The sequence below is a fragment of the Phyllostomus hastatus genome, unplaced genomic scaffold (genome assembly GCF_019186645.2).
Source record: "Phyllostomus hastatus isolate PE091 unplaced genomic scaffold, TTU_PhHast_1.1 phas_contig_159, whole genome shotgun sequence".
In the NCBI taxonomy this organism is placed as follows: Eukaryota; Metazoa; Chordata; class Mammalia; order Chiroptera; family Phyllostomidae; genus Phyllostomus; species Phyllostomus hastatus.
Genome location: NW_025333640.1, coordinates 2,928,553 through 2,950,432, shown reverse-complemented (window position 1 = coordinate 2,950,432; position 21,880 = coordinate 2,928,553). Strand labels below are relative to the sequence as shown.

General features: G+C 52.9%; 3 protein-coding genes across 4 annotated transcripts; all 3 read right to left on the bottom strand.

Moving 5' to 3' along the window:
• Positions 1 to 2,011: 2,011 nt before the first annotated feature.
• On the bottom strand, positions 2,012 to 4,635 carry SMIM24 (small integral membrane protein 24). The gene is made up of 4 exons (XM_045831274.1): positions 4,505 to 4,635; positions 4,108 to 4,219; positions 3,773 to 3,835; positions 2,012 to 3,141 (listed from the first exon to the last, which is right to left on the bottom strand). The coding sequence occupies exons 1-4, from the start codon at positions 4,569 to 4,571 to the stop codon at positions 2,997 to 2,999; spliced, it is 387 nt and encodes a 128-aa protein (XP_045687230.1). The 5' UTR covers positions 4,572 to 4,635; the 3' UTR covers positions 2,012 to 2,996.
• Positions 4,636 to 4,713: 78 nt separating this feature from the next.
• Positions 4,714 to 6,833, bottom strand: LOC123813854. Its single transcript, XM_045831275.1, has 2 exons — positions 6,618 to 6,833; positions 4,714 to 6,420 (listed from the first exon to the last, which is right to left on the bottom strand). The coding sequence occupies exons 1-2, from the start codon at positions 6,817 to 6,819 to the stop codon at positions 6,188 to 6,190; spliced, it is 435 nt and encodes a 144-aa protein (XP_045687231.1). The 5' UTR covers positions 6,820 to 6,833; the 3' UTR covers positions 4,714 to 6,187.
• Positions 6,834 to 9,289: 2,456 nt separating this feature from the next.
• On the bottom strand, positions 9,290 to 15,152 carry DOHH (deoxyhypusine hydroxylase). Of its 2 annotated transcripts, none has more exons than XM_045831145.1 (5): positions 14,772 to 15,152; positions 11,954 to 12,272; positions 11,383 to 11,459; positions 10,544 to 10,784; positions 9,290 to 10,261 (listed from the first exon to the last, which is right to left on the bottom strand). In XM_045831145.1, exons 2-5 carry the CDS (start codon positions 12,225 to 12,227, stop codon positions 9,942 to 9,944), a joined length of 912 nt encoding a protein of 303 aa, XP_045687101.1. In that variant the 5' UTR covers positions 12,228 to 12,272; positions 14,772 to 15,152; the 3' UTR covers positions 9,290 to 9,941. The 2 variants fall into 2 exon arrangements, with proteins under 2 accessions (XP_045687101.1, XP_045687102.1); XM_045831146.1 differs by lacking the exon at positions 14,772 to 15,152 and adding an exon at positions 13,366 to 13,553.
• Positions 15,153 to 21,880: the final 6,728 nt, after the last annotated feature.

Sequence of the window (21,880 nt, the reverse complement as noted above, 5' to 3'; positions counted from 1 at the left end):
CTGCACCCTGATGGAGTCATTTCCCTGGCCACAGAACCAGGTCTTTGCTTAGAGGGTGCAGAGCAGGCATCTGAGCAATCCTGGGTGCTGCCTGGAGGGGGTGAGCAAGAAGCCTTCATGAGGAGGAGTTCACCATTATTCCATGGTCTGGAGGCTCCTCTTCCTCCTCCAGCTCCAACTGCCACTCTCCCTCTCCTTCCTTCTCTTCTGTCCTCACAGTCTCCTCTTCCTTTTCTTCATTGTTGTAGAGACAAGAAGGGCCCAGGTAACCCAATTTAATACGGACTTACAGTCTTTACTGGCCTCTTACAATTCTCTCAAAGACCGAGCCTTGCACTCTGTTTGTTTTCATTGTCCAGAAGGGGACACTGAGGCCCAGGCAGGTGAGGACATTCGCCCAGTTTGGAGAGGAAGGAAGTGCTAGAGCCCAAGCTCATGCTACATGATCCCAAATCTGGTCCCTCTGGCTTCCTAGATCTCAAAACAGTGGGCGAGTGGATGGGCAAAGACAGGGGGGACAGACCAATGATGGGTGTGTGGCAAATGAGTGGATGAATGGATGGATGAGCAGATGGACATGTGACTAGGCAGTGGGAAGGTAAATGGATGGGCAAGTGGTGAGTGGGCGGATGGGTGGATGGGTGCACAGAGGGGTGGACAGAGAGGAATGGGTGATGCAGGGAAGGAGGGAGGGATAATGGATGGCTGGAAGGAGAAAGGGCTGGAGGAGTGGGTGGATAAATGGATAGGTGATGAGTGGATGTGAATGAACAGGTGGGTGCATGAATGAGTGGGGTAAGAGGGAAGGTGGTGAAAGACGGCAGATCCCATTGGAAGTGCATAGAGGGGTGGGTTCTCCGTGAGGAAGCCCCTCATTTGGCAGGTAGATAGGAGGGAAGTCAGTGAGGTTACATGAGGCCCCCATGGATTCTGAATCAAAGAATTCCCCCTGGAACCGCTTCCTGCCCCCTTAGAGGACACTGAAAGGAGAGGGGCTTCAAGAGGGGTGGGGCTCAGAGGGGAGAGAGTTAGGGAGGGCGGACCCAGGAGAGGATGGGGCCCACCTGTCATGAGACTCGCTGCACCAAATGGCACAGACTGCAGTGAGGATGAAGATGAGGAAGGAAAGGCCAGCGTGGCTTCCAGCCCCACCAGCTACGGTTTCCTCTGGGCAGGGTCAGCAGCGCAGGGTCAGTGGCCTGACCACCAGGTTAGGGGCCCACCCTTCTTTCTTTTCCTTCCTGCTCCCCGAGGCCTCGCAGGATTGCGCCTGAAGAGTTTGCTGGGGGACATCCAGAATCTGTCCATCTGGTCCGTTCTTGCCCCTGTCCAGCAGGTTCTGGGGCGCAGCCCTGGCTAGAGGAGGAAGTGGGCTGCCCAGGACACCCCAGGGCAGGGTGTGGCCAGTACCACAGGAAGTGGGAGGTGGTGCCCCCTTCCCTGGGTTCTGGGCTCCCTGGGGAGCGGACCAGGGTCCCAAGCATCCTGGCACCCTATCTCCCTTAAGTTCACCCTGACCCCTCATTCCCCACAGCCAGGGCCGTGGGAGGGGGAGGCTCAGGAAAGGTGGGGAACTCATTTCCTGAGAACCTATTACGTGCCAGGCCTTGCATGGCCCTTAAGCCCAGGTGCCTCCTTCAAGCCTCAGACTCTGAGGGTCAGAACTCCTGCCTTCACATTGCAGGAGTCGATTTGACTCAGAGAGGTCAGGCCACCTGCCCTGAGCCACACAACACTGCAGAGAAAGTTCTTCTCCCAGGTAGGAAACAGGGCGAAGAAAGACCGCCTACCCCAAACCCCACCACCACCATCCTAGGATCTGAACCCCCAAATCTGACCTTAGCCACAGCCTGCAAACGCTCCAGCATTTGGGGCAGCCTGAGCTGCTGCTGTCAACAACAGCCAGGGACACCTGCCCCAGGGCCTCCCAGATTTCCAAGCCTCAGTATTTTCAACTGGAAAATGGGCTAATTAGGTACAATGGAGACAGAGAGGATCAAGATGCCAGGTGTTCAGTAGGCGCACCCATTAGAGCGTTTATTTTGTTCCTTCATTGACAGTTTTCCTGCCCACCTGGTGTGCGGTCCTGGACGTGTTCTTAGAAACCTTTTGGGTGGGATCCTTCCACCCCCGGGGTACAGGCCCCAAAACAGAGATCCAAATGCCATTCTGTGTCGAAGTCCTCATTAAGAATATCTAACTGTGAAGGAATAGTCAGCATCCAGGGCGAGGTCCAGGGCCCATAGACAGTGAGAAGGGAAGACTGGAAACTAGGAGGAGAAAACGCTTGTTCCATCCCTAGAAAAGGCAGGGTCCTGGGCCCCCTCCAAGACCCAGTTCTCAGACACTGAGTCACAAAGTTCTGGGACCCGAAACACAGGGGCGGAGGAAACAAGCGCTGCCCAGGAGACCCCCCCCCCACCCCGGGCTCAAAGTCCAGGCCTCAGGGCAGCCGGATCCGGACTGCGGGGGAAGCACCAACTGCCCAGGGCATCTGTGCAGCCTGACCTTCCCTGCCAGCCCGGGCATCGCCCCCCAGACCAAACACTGCCTCTCCCAGAGGAAACAGCGCCAAGACATGACAGGAGCCCTTCCGAAGGGCTCTGATCAATTTTTTAATGCAGGACCCCGAGAGACAGCCCCTGGTCCATAATGGTTCTGAGAGAGAGATTCTGACCAAGAGGTATCAGGCAGAGGGAAAAGAAACCAGATGGTGGGTAGAAGCAGGGGGAGCCATGAGATTGTGGGGGCTTGGGGGTTTCTTCATAACCAAGTGCAAGAAGAATCACCAGGCAGGGCCAGTCGGGAAGGGGCACATAGAGCCATGTAAGATGCAAGGAGCCTTCCTGGACGGGCGAGGCATGTCCCAAGCCTCTTCGTTCGGGCACTATATTTACAACCCAGATGGAGTTATTTTGGTGGTTTCAGGCCCGGGTCATTGGTTATAGAGTGTGGAAGGGGCATCTCGGGGGGTCTGCCTGGAGGAGGTGGCACCTTCACATGGCCGTGTTCTTGTCTTTCTCCTGGTCTCCAAGCTCCCCTTCCTCCTCCAGTTTCAGGCCCAAGTTGCTCTCTCCTTCTTTTGTAGCTTTTTTCTTCTCTTTCTCCTTCTCCTCTGTCTTCTCCCTCTTGCCTTCTCTTCTATAGAAACACAAAGGCCCCGGGCCACAATAAGAAACATGGTTGCTCCCACTTAAGGGACACTTACCTGGGCCAGGCCTCATGATGAATGTTTTACACAAAGCACCTTCACCGAATCCTCAAAACAACCCTAATGAGGCAACAGTGTTGTTTCTGCTTCACAGCGGCAGAAACGAAAACTCAGTTGTCCCTCGGAGGAACAGGCGGATGGATGGGTGGGTGGGTAGAAGGGTGGGTGGATGGCACATCTTGGGCTCAGTTGAGAATCTTCCGGCCAGGCTGGCCTCCTCCCAGCTCCTACATTCCTGTCCCCAAGCCTTTACCCCCTAGTCCTGACCTAATGGCTGTGGCACGAGAGGCTAGGGGTCAGGAGAGACTTCTGTGAGGAGAACATCTGAGCAGGGACTGAAGGAGAAGGAGCCAGCTGGAGGATATGGGGAAAGGGGTTCCAGTCAGAGCCCACAATAAGTGCAAAGGCCCTGGGGTAGGAACATGCTTGAGATGTTCAGGGACAGAAAGAGGTCATTTGTGTACACCCATTTCCCCCAGGACAGGGCTCAAACTCAGACCCCTGGAGCACACTCACACACACACACACACTCACACATCGATGTACACTCGCAGGCAATACCTCGGGTCTGTGTCCTGGATCACGCGGGTCTCCATTCTGAACATGGATTCCTCGTCCTCATCTCTGCAGGAAAGATGGAGACAGGAGGGGTGAGGGTGGGTGAAGGGTGGGAAGCACAGATAGCCTCACCCCAGTCCCCCCAGGGCTAGGGATTGTAAACTCCAGGAAGCAGGGAGGGGTGGGCAGCAAGGCTATCCTGGCCTGTGGGTGGGGGCCTAAGGAACAGCAGGGAAACGGGGAGATGGGGAAAGGAGCCGGAGAGGGTCAGGAGGTGGGAGGGGGTGCCCAGGGTGAAGGGACAGGTGGCTGGGGGCAGTGGGGGAGGGGTTCCCCACCTCCTTTTGGAGCACCAGATGCGGTTGATCAGCAAGAAGACGAAGACGACAAACAGGAACCCCACGACCGCGGCCAGGCCCGTCAGCCACGGCTTCAGGCGGCGTTCTGTGGCTGTTGGAAGGCAGAGGGGTGGGACTCAGGGACGGGCGAGTGTGAGGCCCCACCGCAGGTGACAGGGAGAAGGAAGCCAGGGCTGCTCAGACACGCGGGCCTTGGAGAGGGCCAGGGTGTCAGATATGGGTCTGAGAAGGGGAGCAGGCTAGGGACTCTCCTCGGGAGGGCCTCCAAGAGCGGCCTGGCCCCTTTCCTCTTCTGCCTGTCCCCTCTTCTCAGGGGGTGTGGTGAGCTCATCCCCATGACCTCCCCCCACCCCACCCCCCAGAGTGGGATTCCTACCCTGCTGGGCTTCAGCGGGCAAGAAGAACAGGGCGCCGAGCACGAGAAGGGTCTCCAGGGTCTCCATGGCTGTGGAGGAGCCAGCAGCCGAGTGCACCGTCCAGGCGAGCACAGCCCTCTTTGACTGGGCGAGGCCCTGCCCAGCCCCTGATAAGGCGCAGGTGGGTCCAGGGCAGGGGCAGCCCCTCCCTTCACCCCACCTGGTTGGCATCCCCCCCCAGGAGGGCAGACTCTGGACTTGGTGTAACAATTAACCCAGGGAGACTGGCACCTGTGCCCCATGCCTGCTAGGGACCGCCAACCCTGAGGTTGCGCAGGCTCCCCGCCTCAGGGGTCAGGTGGAGACGGCCCTGACCTTCTCTCCTGGGCCCGGGCTCAGCATTTGTAGGTGTCACGTTGTTTCTTCCCCTGACACCCCACAAAGTTGACTGCCTCCGTTTCATAGCTGCTCAGGGAGGCTGGGAGCTCCGAGCTTGTGCAGAAATAGCCAGAGTTGGCATGTGACCTCGGGTCGCCCTCACCACTGGCTTATGCTGCTGTATCCTGGCCCCCTGACCCCTGGGGACCCACAGTCACCGATGGGGTGAGTACCTGGACTGGATGGGATACGCAACATGCCCACCAGCCACCACCAAACCCAGCCACTCCCACCTGGCCAGAGAACAGGGCACCCCAGGCAGCTGATGACTCAGGCTCTGGGCTCTCCTGCCCATCAACCTTGGTCCCCGGGTTGATTAGATACAGAGCCCTGCTTGGGTGAAGGAGAACCCCACCCCAGATGCCACAGAACAGCCACAGCCCAGGCACGTGGCAGGAAGGCCAAGGGGATGAGGGCCTCGCACTTCTCAAGGCCCTGTGAGACATTCACAGGGTCCCTGGGGCCTGGAGAATGCCAGCATCATTGCACATGCATTTATGGAGTGCCTACTGTATACCTGGAGCCTCCTCCTTTCCTGCTGTCTGAATATAACCACCATGCAGATGAATCACTCATGTGACATTGCTCAGACACCCCAGCCCTAGAACAGGCCCACTTCATCCAGCCAGCAGGCATATATGAAGCTCCTACTGTGTGCCCTGTCCTGTGCAAAGTTTGGAAGCGAAGGAAGCTTCAGAGACTGTCCTCCGAGAGTTCTCAGGCTAATTGGGAAGTTAGGACCCCCAGAGACAGAGCCAGTGGTGGAGCAGCAGAGCCGGGAATGAGGTGGGGGATGGGGGTGCAGGTGGAAAAGATTTGGAGGTAGGGGAGCCCAGCAGAGCGAGTGGGAGAAGAATTCAGAAGAGTGGGACCAAGTCATTTTTTAGCTGTGTGCCTCTCTTTCTCCATCTGTTAAATGGGGACACGAAGTCCCACTCAGGATTAAATGAGATAATACATGGAAAGGGCTTAACACAATAGCAGGCACATACAAAGCATTAGGGAAGGGCTGGCTACTATTATTATTATTTTAGAAATCTCCTTGGCTTTCTTGATTTACAGATCACCAGAAGCTTGGCAGAGACTGGGTGGAGTCAGGTTCTGGGGGCTTGGGGGAGCAGGAGTGCAGGAACGGTCAGCGTCCAGCCACCAGAGCCTGCCGGCCAAGAAGAACGTTCTCTGCAGAGACAGGGCAGGCCAGTGGAGGAAGGGCTCCGGCAAGCACAAGTCCAGTCTGTACCAGGTCACAGGGGCTGGCATCCAGCTCAGCTCAGCCTCCAGAAGGAGCTTCGAATGAGCGGTTCCTTGAAGGCGATGGAGGGGCGGTGGGGGGCAGGGGCTACTGCAGGGGTCCCCTCGCCACGCCCGCCAGTGTCCTCATCACCTCGCCAGGCCAGGGCCAGCTGCAGGTCTAGCTCCTCCAGATCCTCACCCTCCAGGCTTGGGTGCAGCTCCCGGGGGGCATCCTCCTGGTCTGGCTTTGGGCCAAAAGCCCAGTCTGTGGCAGGAGGCAGGTGAGAAGCCTCCCTGGACCCTGCCCACCTTCCACCCCCTGCCCTGAACCCATAGAGGCCCTTAGCCTACCTAAGCCCCCTGTCCACCCTCCTACCTTCCCTGGCTGGGAGGGACCCTCGGACCCCTTCCCCCAGTGGCCAGCACTAGCCCAAGCCAGGCTCATGGTGGGTTGGGGCTCACCGGCCAGGTCGTGGGCGAGGTCCTTGATGAGATGCCCAACAATGGCATAGGCCACGGCCACCACCAGGAGCGCAGCCAGCAGCAGGTACAGCACATACCTGGGCAGGCGGATGGCATCCAGTGGTGGTGGGCGGTACTCCTCATACAGTGGTGGGGCCTGGCTCCAGCTCTCGGCCCCTTCCTCATCCACCAGCGCCGGCATGGCAGCCACCTGGAGCAGGAGATGCCCAGAGGTGACCCGTGCAGCGGAAGTATTAAGGGGCTTTGGGTAAGAAGATTGGGGCTTCCCTACAGCCACCATCTGCCTGGATGAATCACAGCGCAAATCACTTCCGCCTGCTGCCCCCTCCCTCACTGGGCTCCAGCCGCACCTGCTGCTACCCTGCACATCTCCACCTCAGGGCCTTTGCATCGGCTGTTCCCTGTCCTGAGAACATCCCTGCCCTCGTGAAGTAAACATTCCAAGTGGGAAAATGGGCTGAGAAAAACATAACCTTAGAGTAAATGATGGTATGGGGGAGGGGCAGAGACAATGATCCGAGGGGCAGGTGCTGCTAGGAGGGGAGTTAAAGTTTAAACAGGGTAGCCAAGGCCACACTGAGACGACGTTTGCACAGAGACCCAGAGGAGCAATGGAACCAGCCATGGGAGTACCCGGGGGAAGAGTGTTTCAGGCATAGAACAGCCTATGTGAAACTCCCAAGGCTGGACTGTGCCTGGCATGTTGGAGGAACAGGGAGGAGGCCCTTGTGATTGGAGCAGAGTGAGCGAGGGGTAGAGGGAGGAGATGAGGGCAGGGAGAGCCGGGGCAGGTTGTGCAGGGCCTTGTGGACCTCCAGGGGACTTGGGCTGTTCCCTGGAGGAAGGTGGGAACCCTGGAGGACTGTGGGCAGAGAAGGGACCTGAGTCAGGTGCTCAATGGCACCCTCTGGCGGCTGCTGTGGAGAGGACAGCCTGTGGGGACCAGGGCTGAGGGAACTGAGTTGGTCCAGGTGGCTCATGATGGGGCTGGACCTGGGTGGTGGTAGAGGAGAGGAGGAAGTGGGTGGATTTGGGATAGGTTTTAAACTGGTCACGCCTGAATGTTTTTAGGCTGAGCACCCAGAATGATGGAGTTTTCTATTTCCTGTGGGAGGAACAACTTCAGAGGTACTATGAGGAAATGTAAGGACATGCTGGGTTTGCGGTGCCTCATCAGTATCGAAGCAGAGATGTGGAAGGGCAGCTGGACCTCAAGTGTGGAGCTCAGGGGAGCCCAGGCTGGAAACAGGACTCAGCACAGGTGAGGTTAGATCCCCTACAGACAGTGGACCGGGCCGCCCTGAGGGATGCGGGCCCAGAGCATGCTGCCGGGATGGGAAAAGTTCCCAGGACCCAGCCACCCAGCCCTGGGCCATGAAAAATCAGAGGTCGGGGGCACTGAGGGGTCCGGAGTTGAGGAGGGAAGCTGGGCAAATACAGGACCCCCGAGGAGGTCCCAGGAAGAGAGGGTGCCCATGACGCTGGGATAAGAAACTTCTGCTTGGTCTTCGCCCACGCCTGGGTTCAGCACTGAGTGCCTAAAACCTAGTTGTTCCCGGAGGGACAAGGGTGAGAGGGACCCTTTGTGCTTCTTAATCGACCCCTCCCACTGTACCTGAGCCAGGCTAGCAAGGGTGGAGCTGGGACCTGAGAACCAACCACAGGTGAGAGGAAACTTTTAGCCCCGCCCTCGGCCCTGCCTGCAGCCGCCGGCAATGATTTCATCAAGGTGCCTAAGGCACAGACCCTCCATTAAAAACCTGAAACGAAGGGGCTCAGGGAGCTTCTATGTGCCAGGAGGGTGGCACACCTCGGTTCCACGGGGACAGCAGCTCCTGTGCTCAGGACCCTTCTGGACCTAGCCCTGTGTGTCTCTTCTTCCTCTGTGACCTTTGCAATGAATGGGCAAGTCAAATCCTTTCCTGAGTTCTGTGAGCTGTTCTAGCGAATCCTCCAATGTGAGGGGCTAGTGGGAACCCTGGTGGGTCTACAGCACAGGAGGCCTGGAAGTGGAACCTGTTTAGAGTGGGGGCAGTGCCACGCCCTGGAACCTGCGGGATCTGTGCTAACTCTGAGTCTCGTCAGGACCGAACTGCAGGACACCCGGCTGGCGTCCAGAGGAATGGAAAACTGCCTGCTGTGGAACACCCATGCATTCAACATCGGACGAGTGGCAGGCAAAGATCCCTGAGAAAAAACGGTCACAGTCCTGCCCGAGGACCACACCTCCTGGGGCCGGTGCCCTCAGGGAGTCTCCCTCACCCACGGCAGGGATGCTGGCCCACAGAGAGCAAGCAGTAAAAGGTGGTGCTAGGTTGTTGTTAGGCTCATCTCAGAGCGCAGTGAGCAGGCTGTTCTAGGTTGCACCTGGAAGGGCAGGATGGACAGGGAGCGGGGAACGAGGGTCTGGGCAGGGTAAGCTGGAGAGCAGTTTCCCCTGGCGCTCTTGAAGGGGGCAGACGGGGCAGACATTCTGCTGGGGACTCGGGGACACAGGCCTGCACTAGCCGCCTGCCGTCTGGCATGGGGCAGGTCGCAGAGCCCAGCTTTCCAAATGCCCTGCACCCCACCTGCACACCCCGAGATGCTCCTTGAGAGTAGCCACCTTAACCCCTACAGCCCCCCCAACAGTCATCACTTGGCAAAATTTGTTTAATCCTCACCAGAGATTATGTTTATTTGAGAGAGAAAGGGAGGGGGAGGGAGAGAAACATGGACCTATTGGTTGCCTCCTGTACACGCCCAACCAGGGGGCAAACCCGAAACCCACATATGTGCCCTGACAGGGAATGTGAACCCGCAACCTTTTGGTGCACTGGACGATGCTCAAACCAACTGAGCCAACCCAGACAAGGCAAAAAATAATTTAATATTGCACTAGAGCAGTGACCTTGGGCCTGTTTGTGCCAGTCCCCTGGCCCAGCCCACCCAGGGCCAGGGTGGCAAGTTAGAGACCCAGACCCTGCCCAGGCCCCCTGGACACAGGTTTCCCCACAGTGCCTTTCCCTGCACCCCCCACTCCTGGAGGAGCCGGGCCACCCAACCTCCCCAGAACACAGCCCCACCCCTGCCCTGCCCCCAGGTCCTCCCTCCCACGCTGACATCCTGCTGGGGGCACAGTGCTAGGCCAAGCGGTAGGAGGCAGCCTAGCTGGAAGGGGTGGTTACTCAAGATGCGAAAGTGGCTGGGATCCGGCCAAGGAAACGGGCTCAGGGAGCCAAGGAAGCAAGATCCAATTCATACAAATTCAGTTTATATACCGAGTCCCGCAGGGGAGAGGCCCCGGCCAGCCAGGCAGGAGCTCTAGGAGGCGTGCGAGCGCAGCTGCTCCAGTCCGTCAGCATACTGGAAGGCCGGCCCCATCTCGTACTCGTACATGTCCAGGGCCACCTCGCAGCTCTCCCGCACCACGCGCTCAGGGTCGGCCACGTGGGCCCGCAGGGCATCCAGGCAGGTGGGCCGGGCAATGGCTCCCAAGGCCTCAGCACACTCATGTCGCACCATGGGGCTCTCAGTCCGCTGAGCCAGGGCTGCCGCCAGCCGGGGCACGGCCGCCTCGTGCTGCAGCTGGCCCAGAACGTAGCCAATCTCGTGACGAAAGAGGGCACTCCCACAGCTCAGGCCTGTGGGAGGGAGCAGGGGGGACAGAGGAATCACTGGCTGGGCAATGCCATCGAGGCAGGTGAGGACATGCAGGGACATTGGGCCGGGCACCCAAGGAACAGAGATAAACTCCATGGATAATGGGGGTAATGAGAGTGCTCGCCTGCCTCTGAGTATGAGTTAATTTGTGTAAAACCCACGGGGGAGTGCTGAGAGCCAGACCCAAGGCGCAAGTCCCCTCGGACAAGTTGCTCTATGTCACAGATGCAGCCACTAGGCCTCACCCATGGGCCCCTCCTTACCCTCAGCCAGCGCCAGGGCGGCCTCCTCGCCACCAGCATCTCGCAGGGCAAACATGGCTCGGTACCGGTCAAAGAGCGGCTGGGCCTCGTCCAGCAGTGTTTCCCGCAGCCGACCCACGTCACATTCCTTGGCCGGTGGGGCAGGGTCCACGGAGAGGTAGGGCCCTGCTGCCGCTGGCTCCCCGCCATGCTGCTGCAGCCACTCCAGCCGGCAGACCGCCAGCTGGCACGTCTCAGCCACCTGAAGAGAAAGGGGTGGCAGGTGGCCCTGGGGACATGGTGGTGGGTTTGCTGGGCCCCCTTCTCCATCCTCCAGGGGTAATTAGGAAGGGATAAAAGAGACAGAAGCCCAGGGAGCAGTTCAGTGTGGAGGTGACATCAGAACCAAGTCAGAGATGGAGTCAGGTGGAAGCGGTCAATGCAATGGCCCTGAGGCGGGGCCTGTCGGACCCGCCGGGGGAGAGCTGAAGGGGAGCTGGCCACAGAGGGGACCTGACTACAGGTGGTCAGAACAGACTATTTAGGGCCTGTGGGCACCAGTGAGGACTTGGGCCTTTATCCTAATGGAGGCGACAGACCATGAGAGGGACAGATGGTGGAGGCACCGGGGAGATGAAGACAGCTCCTCAGGGGCTCAGGGCCCAGGACAGGCTGGCTGAGCAGGGTGGGCTTCGATGGAAATGAAGCATTTAGTTTTGCCCAATTGGGCAGCAGCCCAAACCCATCCTGACTGCCACCTCTCTCCAGAATCCCTGGCCAAGCAGTCACCATGGCAAACAGACCCCTGGTCTGGGCTGATCCAGGCAAAGGCAGGGAGGGGGAGGGCCAAGCCAAGTTACCTCGATGACGGGGTCAGTGGAGTACTGCTTCAGGATCTCCAGAACTTCTGGGTCACCAATGGCCCCCAAGGCCTCCCCTAAGAAGAACCAGACAGAGAGAGCTCAATGCTGATTGGTGGAAAAGACCTGGGCAACCCAAGGGCTACAACAGGCACTCAAAAAACGTTCGTCCAATGAATGAAATGAAAGATTAAACAGGTGTTGGTAACACACAGCCCATTACTGTTTTTGTAATACGTACGCATAGGATGGTTTTAATAGTCAAAACAAAACCTTTTTTAGTCAAAGGGATAATACTCCATGGCATGTGAAAATTATATGAAATTAAAATCTCAGCATCCACAAAGCTTTACTGGCATGTGGCTACACCCACGTGCTGACTCTGGTTTACAGTGGCTTTTATGTTACAATGGCAGAGTGCGTTGTGGCGACAGCCTGGCTGGCCGGCAGGACTGAAAATACTTACTACCCACCCGCTACGGAGGTCTGCTGAGCCCAGGTTTGGACCACACACGAGTGGGAGTGGACACAAACGGTAGAAGGGTGCCCACAGCCTCACCTGGCCACTTACCTGCCTCGTGGCGCACCATGGGCTCCTGGCGGGTGTCACGCAGCACATCCACCAGCACAGGGACGGCCCGGCGGTCCTGCATCTGGCCCAGGCAGTAGGCTAGCTCGTGCTTGAGCAGGGCCGAGTCATCGCTGAAGGCCCGGCTGATCCAGGCAATGGCACCTGGGCCGCCGAGCCCTCTAAGTGTGAAAAGTGCCCGGAAGCGGGCCTGCAGGGGCTGCTGTGGGTCCACCAGTGTCTGCCCGATGGCGTCCACCTCCTGCTCTGTCACCATGGCACACGCCTTTTTCTTTCCACAGCTCCTCTCAGGCACAAAAACCTTACCACAGAAAACCGAAAAGCCAGGTTAGAGGTGTCCTTCTGCTCACTGACTTGTTTATTTAATTTAGAACCTGGTGAAGTGGTTTCCTTCCCACTGTCCAGCCAGGGTATCCAGGCTGAAAGTCTGGCTCTGGCCCCGCCCACTTACCGTGTGGACCTCCCTAAGATAGATCCCTTCTCTGGGCCTTTGGCCTATATATCACCAACGACCTCCATTGTCTGCCCTCCACACAGCAACCAGAGGGACTGTGGTAGCTGGTCCCCAAGACAGCCTTCAATGACACCTACCTTTTGGTATCTGTGCCCTGTGTGGCCCCTGACACAATGAGTAGGAATGACTTTTGTAAACAATATGAAGAAATGACTGTGACTTCTGAGGACAGGTCCTAAGAAACACTATACTGTTTTTTTTTTGGACCATAAGACGCACATAGGTTTTAGAGGAAAATTGGGGGGAAAATTTTGAAGCAAAAAATGTGGTAAAATATTTAATAACAAATAACATAATATTTCACCAATGTAAATATAAACAGAACTCAACAACAGCATTAACAACCATTATTCCTCCCAAATGGTGGGGGTGTGTCTTATAGTCTGAAAAATGCAGTGATTTGTTACACAGCACAGGTAACTGATACAGGAATTTTCTCAGCATATAAACCAACCGTGTGACCCCCTTGCAAAATCCACCTATGGTGCCTTGTTACTCCAAACTCCTCAAGAGTCCCAAAGGCCCTGTGTGGCCTGCCCCTGTCCCCTCCCCACCCTCACTTCCTCCCTCTCCCCTCACTCATCCCATTCCACCAAACAGGCCCCCTCACTGTCCCCAACACCAGGCACAGTCCTGCCCTAGGGCCTTTGCACGAGCTGTCCTCACCATCAGGAGCACTCTTCCCAAAATGCCCCCACACTCTCTCTCATTTCCCTGAGTCTCAGATGTCACCTCCTCAGGGAAGCCTTCCCTGATCACAATCTTCAGTGTTACTCTTCCATCTCTTTTCCCTTATTCTCCTTTATCTTTCTTTGAAGCACTTGCCACTACTAGATACCATACTGTGTATTTATTGGTTTAGCTGATTCTGATCCCTCACCAGAAAAGGAGAACTCTGACAGCAGGAACCGAGTTTCTCTTAGTCACTGCTGTATTCCCAGCACACAGAAGGTCCTCAACAAGAACAGTAACCCTAACAAGAACGGCAGCCGACATTTAGGGCATGTGTTGTTGCCAAGCTCATTCAGTCATCACTCACTGAACCTTCACCACGGCCAGGTATGAGAGCCACTAGAATTGTCACCTATTTTATAGGAGGAAACAGAAGCACAGAGAGGTTAATGACATGCTTAGAAACAACATGAAGTTATAAATCCAGGGGGCTGGTTTAGGGCATCAAGCTCTACACCATGGATGAAATACGATGAAACGACAGAGGACCTGGTGGCCACATCAGAAACATGACAAGCAGGCTGCGACATGCCAGTAGCCCTCTGGTTCCCAGCAGCATCAGCAGGGCCCACCCAGGGTTTAATGAGGGAGGCACACCTGCTTGAGCACAGGTGTCCATCAAAGGAAGTAACTCCTGAATCATCAGAGTCCACAGAAGCTAGTAGTGAGCCGCAGCAAGTCAAGGGCAGGCAAGATCCAGGACTCCTGACAGGCACTGGCACTTCATAAATACATGTAGGATGAACTGAACCTCCACTACCTGCCAGTCATGCTACTAAAACCTTACACACAGTATAAACCCACTATCATCTGTACAGTGCCAAGTACAAGCGCTAACACCCAGTACGAACATAACAAACCTAAGCTAGTATTAAATATTTCAGCAAGGAGCCCCGCACCCGCCTCTGTGCTCAGGAGATCTAACACCTGGAAGCCCGCAGCTCACACCTGACGCCCACTGTTTTAGTGGGAAAGGGGTCCTGGGTGTGGGCGTGGGACTGAGGGAATCAGCCCCTAACGAAGGCAGAATGTGGAAATCCGCGCATCCCTGTGAAGGTCTCAGAGACATACAAGGTGAATTAGTAAGGGATGGGAAGGAGAACCTGTATCCTTGAAATCCCTTCCCCTCCTAGAGACCTCTCTCTACACCAAGAATTCTCAACAAAAAGATCTCCAGTACTTAGACTGTCCCCTCCCCCGAGGGATCGCCCCACACGGAATCCGTCAGGGCTGCTCGCTGGATCCCTTTCCTTGAAAGGGACTCCTAGGAACCAAATGCCTCAAGATCCGTCTAGGCGGGTTCCTGACAAGTAAGTTCTCCACGGCCCCAAAGGAGTCGTCTCACATGGGACACCCTCAACACGCGCTGAGTCCCCGACAAAGAACTCCCTCGACACACACAGGGTCCCCAGAACCCGAGGGCAGGAGCTCGCCGGGACTCCAGACCCCCTCAGGAAGAGGGGCCGCAAACCACCGGCGAGTGGATCTCAGGGCCAGGAACCCCTCCGACGGGGCGTCCTCCCCGTGCCCGCCCGCCAGGTCCGGACCCCGTACCGTGCTCCCTGGCGCCGAACCACCCAGCTAGGTCCACGAACGTGGAACCCGCACAGCTGATCCGTTCCCGCGGCCGCCGCCACCGCTTCAGACACCGCGACGCTTGCAGTGTGCTCTAGGGGCCGCCATCTTGACGCGCACGTGACCTGGACGGACAGCTCCAATGCAGCGAAGGGGGAGAGAGGCAGTCAAACGCTCCTCGGCAGAAAGCGGCCCGGAAGCGCGAGTCGGCACCAGTGACAAAGCTCACACTCCCACACCAGGCGGCCTCTAAAAGCAGTCATCAGGAATGGGGAGTGCAATGCCCGTCCTTTCTCCGAAAGAATCTTACGCTCTATCCACCCGGTACGATAAGTGGAAATGGCTTGTCCCGATTCAACCCGAAGTGGGGGTCGGAGGAGCGGTGGTTAGCGACGGAGCTTGCGCAGCGTCCGAGAGTCGCAGTCAAAGGGCGTGGCCAAGGGTTCCTTGGAGACTAGGACCCCAGAGTTTTAAAAAATGACACTATTCTTTTACTGAACGGGCGCTGAAAACTAGACATCCTGCAGGCTTTACCCTTGGGAATACACTGGAGTGTCATAATCTGAGAAACGACATACCCCGGCTTAGGTGTTAAGAGAGTCATTCAGCCTGGTGTGTGGAAAAAAAAAAAAAAAAAACCACAACAGGATTCCGGTTAATTTTGAATGTGGAACAAACAGGATTTGCTGATGGATTGGGTATGAAATTTGGGAGAGTCTTATCCTGTCGAGGATAAGTACAAGGATGTTCACATAATGCACAGTCCTGTTGACTCTACCTATGAAATAAAGTCTGAATCTAGCCACTCCGCTCATTTTTCCCACCTCCGTAACCATCCAAGCCACCAGACATCCTGGCTGTCACCAGGATGCTGTCCACACAAGAAAAAGTTTTTAAGCGACTATGTCAAGTAAGTATGGTGGTTCCTCAAAAAGTTAACATAGAGCTACTGTAGGTATACACCCAAAAGAAACGAAAGCAGAGACTCTGATGGCTATACACCCATGTTCACAGCAGCATTATTCTCAGTGGTCTCAGGTCCTGCTAATCGCTATTATATATTTTCCCATCTCTATGATTTTGACACCCCTAGGGGCCTCATAAAGTGGAATCATACAATATTGTCCTTTTGTGTCTGACTTATTTCACTAAGCATAATGTCCACAGGGTTCATACACAGTGTAACATTTGTCAGAATTTCCTTCCTTTTCAGGGCTGAATAATATTCCATTGTATTTGATGGGTTACATTTTGTTTATTTATCTATTCATAGACACAGGTCACTCCCACCTTTTGGCTATTGTGAACCATGCTTCAGTTACCATGAGCATGCAAGTATCTATTTGATTTCCTATTTTCAGATCTTGGGGGTAGATAACTAGGAGTAGAATTATTGGATCATATGGAAACTCTATGTTTAACTTTTTGAGAAACTGCCAAGTTTTTCCACAGTGGCTACACCATTTAGCATTCCCACCAACAGTGCAAAAAGGTTCGTTCCAATTTGTCCACATTCTCACCAAGCTTGTTATTTTCCAATTTTTGATAGCCATCCAAATAAATGTGCCTTATGTTGAAATGCGTAAAAAATTGATATATTTATGGATAGGTATAAATAGAGCAAATACAGAAAATAGCAATTGGAGAAAGTGAACTGTGAACATATGACAATTCACTGGAAAATTCTTTCAACTTTTCCATACATTTAGAAGTTTTCATAATAAACTTAGAAAAACTGGTTGTGGGGAGGGAGGGCTACTTCTATTCTCAGTATTTGAACATTTCAAACTTAAACATTTGACATGTGTTTTAACTTTTAAATGTGAAACCTTTGAATCTGAAAATCCATTTTGATGAATTCATGGCAGCAGTGTCTTTTAAAAAAGTGAAAGTAGCTCTTTGCTTCTTTCCCCTTGCTCTGAGTGCCTTGTGAGCAGTATGTGGGGAATTGTGGGGTAACTCGAGGTGGCAGCCGTACACTGTCCAATGTGCCTTGTGCTTCGTGGCCATGCCTTGAAAAACTGAGGAGCTCTGGCCGGTGTGGTTTAGTGGGTCAGAGTGTTGTTCCTTAACAGAAAGTTGTGTGTTCAGTTCCCCATCAGGACACATACCTAGGTTGCATCTTCTATCCCCATTATGGACATCTATGTGAGGCAACAATCGACATTTTTCTCCCATTCTCTCCCTCTCCAAAGGCTAAATAAATAAAGGAAATCAAGGACTTCCACTCACAGCCAGTAGAAAGGATGCCAAATCTGTCAAGATAAGAAAAATAAGGATAATGTGAAGTTTAAAGTCCAACACAGCAGATACCTTTTTACCTTGGTCATCACGGACAAAGGGAAGGCTGAGAAACTGAAGCAGTCCCTGCCTCCAGGTTTGGCAGTGAAAGAACTGAGATGGGACAGATATGCTGATCTGAACTGTATTAAAATGTTAAAATTTCGAAAAAATTAAAATGTGAAAATGAAGCACTTGTTGCAACATTTGAAATGGCAAAAAAAAATTTTGAAATGGCAAAAAAAAATTGAAATGGCAAAAAAATGGCAAAAAAAATATTTTTTTAAAACACTAACGGCCCCACCTCTGCCTCCGCCAGGGTCCAGCCCCCATCATCACTTACTTGAACCAGGGCAAGTCTCCTGCACCCCTGATCCTAGGCTCCTGCCCTCCTCCTCTGTCTGTACGCTCTGCAGCAGCCACAACAGGGCGCCTGTGAGCACCCAAGTCAGGTCCCGTCTCTGCCCTGCCCACTGCCCTCCTGGGCTCCCAGCTCCTTTGGGGTAAAGGTCTAAGTCCTCCCCACATGACCTCTCCACCCACCCTCCACCCTTCCCTGCTCTCAACTTCGCCTCCTCGCTCCCTCTGACTTCCTTTGCTCCAGCCACATGAGCCTCCTGCTGTTCCTCCTTTGCACGTGCTGTTCACGCTACAGGAAACATTTTTTTTCCTCCAAGAGTCTCTGTTCACTCCCTCACTGAATCTTTGCTCCCTTGCTCAAATGTTACCTCTTCCATGAAGCCTTCCCCTGAGCACTTTAATTCAAATTATAACCTCACCCCCAGAATTCCTGTATCCAGTTCCCTGCTTTATTTTCCCCACAGCATCTATATTTTACTGTATATCCTTCTAATTATTTTGGTTACTGTCTATCTTTCCCACTGGAACATAAGTACCATGAGAGCAGGGATTTTTGCCTGCTTTGTTCTCCATGATATGATGCAGGCTGACTGGAAAATAAAAATTGGCCCTGATTTGTAGGGTTCACCAGTTCCTGTGGTGGAAATAGTCCTACTGTGGTCCACTCATGAAATTTTTTTAAAAAGATTTTGTTTACTTCTTTTTTAGAGAGGGGAAGGGAGGGCGAAAGAGAGACACAGAAACATCAACGTGTGGTTGCCTCTCACATGGCCCCCACTGGGGATGTGGCCTGCAACCTAGGCATGTGCCCTGACTGGGAATCGAACCTGCGATGCTTTGGTTCACAGCCCACGCTCAATCCACTGACTTATGCCACACTCATGAAATTTCTGACAGTGATTCTTGGAAGTCAATATACACAGGCTCCAGTAGGTCATTAAGTGGACCACCAGCAACTATGGAGCACCTGGCACATAGTAGGTGCTGAATAAATATTTGAGGAAGGAATAAATGGATCATCCATCAATAGGGGGGCTGATTTAAAAGATAATGGATTAAATATGCCATGCGTAGCAACAAAGTCACTTTGATAGGCCACCTACAGTTTTAACACATTCAGTCATTCACGTCACAAATATTTACTGAGCGCTGACTGTGTAGCAGGCGCTGTCCCTATGGAAGACATAGAATGAATCATTGTCTCCGGCTTCATGAAGCTAACCTTCTGATTATTATGATTATTGTGATCATTGTCTTCCTATGCGTTCTAAAGCTGACCCTGGATAACTAACTAGTTTTGCAGCCCACCTCTGCTGGCTTGCAAGTACACCATCTGGATGATGTTTTGTGGCTCAGGCCAACGTACATGCCTGTTTTGGCTCTGGAAGGCTACAGGGCAGCGGGCCAGGGGTGATCAGCCCCAAGGCTACTCTGGGGAAAGGAGATAGACCAAGGGGTGCAGGAAGCAGATATGGAAGCCACACCCAAAAGCAGGGTCTGTGTCTGTCAGGGAACTTGGAACCTTGGACCTGCAGACCTGTGAGAACCTGATAGCAGGAGAAAAACCTGCACCTTCCTGCACCTTGTGTTCTGGGCCTCCCCTTCACTTGAGCAAGATTGTGGAGGCCAGTAACCCAAACTCAAATTGCTGGCAGGCCTGTGCGCCCTCCAAGGGCCTCAGAGGAGGGTCCTTCCTGGTTTTTTTTTCCAGCTTTGAGTGATGGCTGGCAGTCCTCAGCTCGTAGATGCAGCACTCTAGTCTCTGCCTCATATTCCTGTGGTTGTCCCCTTGTGTTTGTGTCTAAATCTCCCTCTTCCTTTAAGGACACTAGTAGCTGGACTGGAGCCCACCCTACTCCAGTGTGACCTCACCTTAACTTGATTCTGTCCGCAAAGACCCAGTTTCCAAACAAGGTCCCATTTCCAGGTATCAGATGTCTGGATGTGGGCATGCCATTCTGCGGAACACAGTAGAATCCATAGCAGTTCTATTACTAATCTCAGCTTGGGCATCCAGCCTGGCCTTCTGTCCCAGCCCAGGTGGAATGAGAGACTTCCTCCTGGCTCTGGTCACCTGTTCTCTTTCTGCACCCACTGCAGAACCCGGGAACAATATATTGAATGTTTACTGGACCCCATCACCCCTCTGGACTTCTTGTTTGTCAAAATGTGAACCTCACCCTGGCTGGTGTAGCTCAGTGGATTAAGCGCGGACTGGGAACCAAAGTGTCCCAGGTTCGATACCCAGCCAGGGTACATGCCTGGGTTGCAGGCCATAACCCCCAGCAACCGCACATTGATGTTTCTCTCTCTCTGTCTATCTCCCTCCCTTCCCCTCTAAAAAATAAACAAAGAAAAAATATTTTAAAAAAAATAAGTAAATAAAATCTTTAAAAAATTTAGAAAAAAAAAAGCGAACCTCTGCTTAAAAGGGGCAAAATAAATAAGAATCAAATGACACTCTCCACAAGCGAGACCAGAGAGAGGATACAATTTTTAGCAGTGTGGGTGGGGGATGAGCACAAAATTGAAAATTGCCCACAAAACTCAGTAAATGAGATCAATATTTAATGCAATTTTCAAACCTTTTTAAAGTTGCCATTTACATTGAGATCATTGTAAATTCACATGCAGTTGCAAGAATTAACACAGAGCCCTGACTGGTGTGGCTCAGTGGATTGAGCGGCGGCCTGCGAACCAAAAGGTCACTGGTTTGATTCCCAGCTAGGGCACTTGTTTGGGTTGCAGGCCAGGTACCCTGTAGAGGGTAGGCAAGAGGCAACCACACATTGGTGTTTCTCTCCCTTTCTTTCTCCCCCCTTCTCCTATCTCTAAAAATAAATTAATAAATAAAGTCCTTTTTAAAAAAGAAAAAGAAGAACTAATATGGAAAATACAGTGTACCCTTCACCCAGTTTTCCCCAATGCTAACTGGCACAAAACATAGGGAAAACATTAGTAAATATCATGGCCAAGAGATTGACATTGACACAAACACAATACACCAATCTTATTCAGATAACTCCAGTTTTCCTTATACCCATTATATGTTTGTGTGCATTAAATTCTGTACAGTGTTGTTACTGTGTAAGTTCCTGTGTCCACACCACAGTGATAATATAAAAATAGTGCCAACACCACAAATGTGGCAAGCTGTAGAATGCCTTCCAAAGGATGTCCATGCTTGCATCCCCGGAACCTGTGAATATGTTATTTTACACAATATAAAAGGGATTTTGCAGGTGGGATTGAGTCAAGGACCCTAAAATGGAGATGGAGTGATCCTGGATTACTCAGGGGACCGAGTGTCATCACAGGGTCCCCATAAGAGGGAGGCAGGAGGGTCAGAGTCAGAGATGGAAGAGGCTATGCTGCTGGCTGTGAGGACAGAGGAAGGGGCCACAAGTCAGGGATGCTGTGCCTCTAGAAGCTGGAAGAGGCTGGAAATGGTTCTCCTTGCAGCCTCTGGAAGGACCAGCCCTATACACGCCTGGGTTTAGCTCCATTAGTCCCTTGTCTGATTCCTGACTTCCAGAGGAAAGATAGTAAATTTGTGTCATTTAAAGCTAAGTTTATGGTTATTCGTTATAGTGGCAATCAGAAATGAATGCACAATTATCTCCTGTGCTGTTATTTTATATGTAACACATCTCTCCCTCATCAATACAGTATTTTCAGTAATTCAAAATTAACGCAAAAGCCCCATACTTTTAAATAAAGACAGGATCCACCTTGGCCTGTGCATAACTCTCACCCCAGCGCTGTACAATTCTGTCTTTATTAAGAATAAAACAACCAAGTCAGATGGCAGAGGTGAGATTCTAATTCAGATCAAATTCACTCAGTTTCTTTTGCTCCCTGGGTGTGCATCAAGTTTCATCTGAAACGAAAGGGAGAAGTATTATGGATTTGGTCACTTTTTCATCACCATCAGAATTTTTTTCTAAAGTATAGTGCATCTAAATCATTTTGTTTGGTTCTACACCTCATGTTTTAGCTGGAATGTTGATAATTTGGGTTTAGGGTGAGGAGCAGTAAATATTAGACACATGTTTACTGAGTCTGGTACTGAGCCTGAGGAAGGAGATAAATCAGACCTAAACTGGAGGGGCAGATAGTCCAGCGGTTTCTTCATTGGACATTTGTTGATCTCCTAGCCTGTGCCTGGCACTGCCCTGGACCTTGTTTGTCCAACAGGATTTTCTACAGTAGACATATTCTGTATCTGTACCATCCAATTCGGTAACTACTGTCTAGCTGTGGCTACAGAGCATTTGAAATGTGGCCACTACAGAATTGAGTCTTTAACTGTTAAAGTTTTAAGTACTTTAAATGGAAATGGAAAAAATCTGACATTCAGTTCAGTTTTGGAAAACTCTTAAGCATTCTTGCAACACCCAGGGTCTGTGAATCTATGTTTCCACTGTAAAATTTTATAAAGCATAAAT

Bases quoted from the DNA above. Each gene is read 5' to 3' on its own strand.
- LOC123813854 (XM_045831275.1), bottom strand. From the start codon at position 6,819: ATGCCGGCGCTGGTGGATGAGGAAGGGGCCGAGAGCTGGAGCCAGGCC. The intron at 6,421-6,617 runs GTGAGCCCCAAC...CTCCTGCCACAG, and splicing joins CCTCGCCCACGACCTGGCCG to ACTGGGCTTTTGGCCCAAAG.
- SMIM24 (XM_045831274.1), bottom strand. From the start codon at position 4,571: ATGGAGACCCTGGAGACCCTTCTCGTGCTCGGCGCCCTGTTCTTCTTG. The intron at 4,220-4,504 runs GTAGGAATCCCA...GCCTTCCAACAG, and splicing joins GCCCGCTGAAGCCCAGCAGG to CCACAGAACGCCGCCTGAAG. The intron at 3,836-4,107 runs GTGGGGAACCCC...TCTTTCCTGCAG, and splicing joins ATCTGGTGCTCCAAAAGGAG to AGATGAGGACGAGGAATCCA.
- DOHH (XM_045831145.1), bottom strand. From the start codon at position 12,227: ATGGTGACAGAGCAGGAGGTGGACGCCATCGGGCAGACACTGGTGGAC. The intron at 10,785-11,382 runs GTAACTTGGCTT...CTTTCTCTTCAG, and splicing joins CCACTGACCCCGTCATCGAG to GTGGCTGAGACGTGCCAGCT. The intron at 10,262-10,543 runs GTAAGGAGGGGC...TCCCTCCCACAG, and splicing joins CGCCCTGGCGCTGGCTGAGG to GCCTGAGCTGTGGGAGTGCC.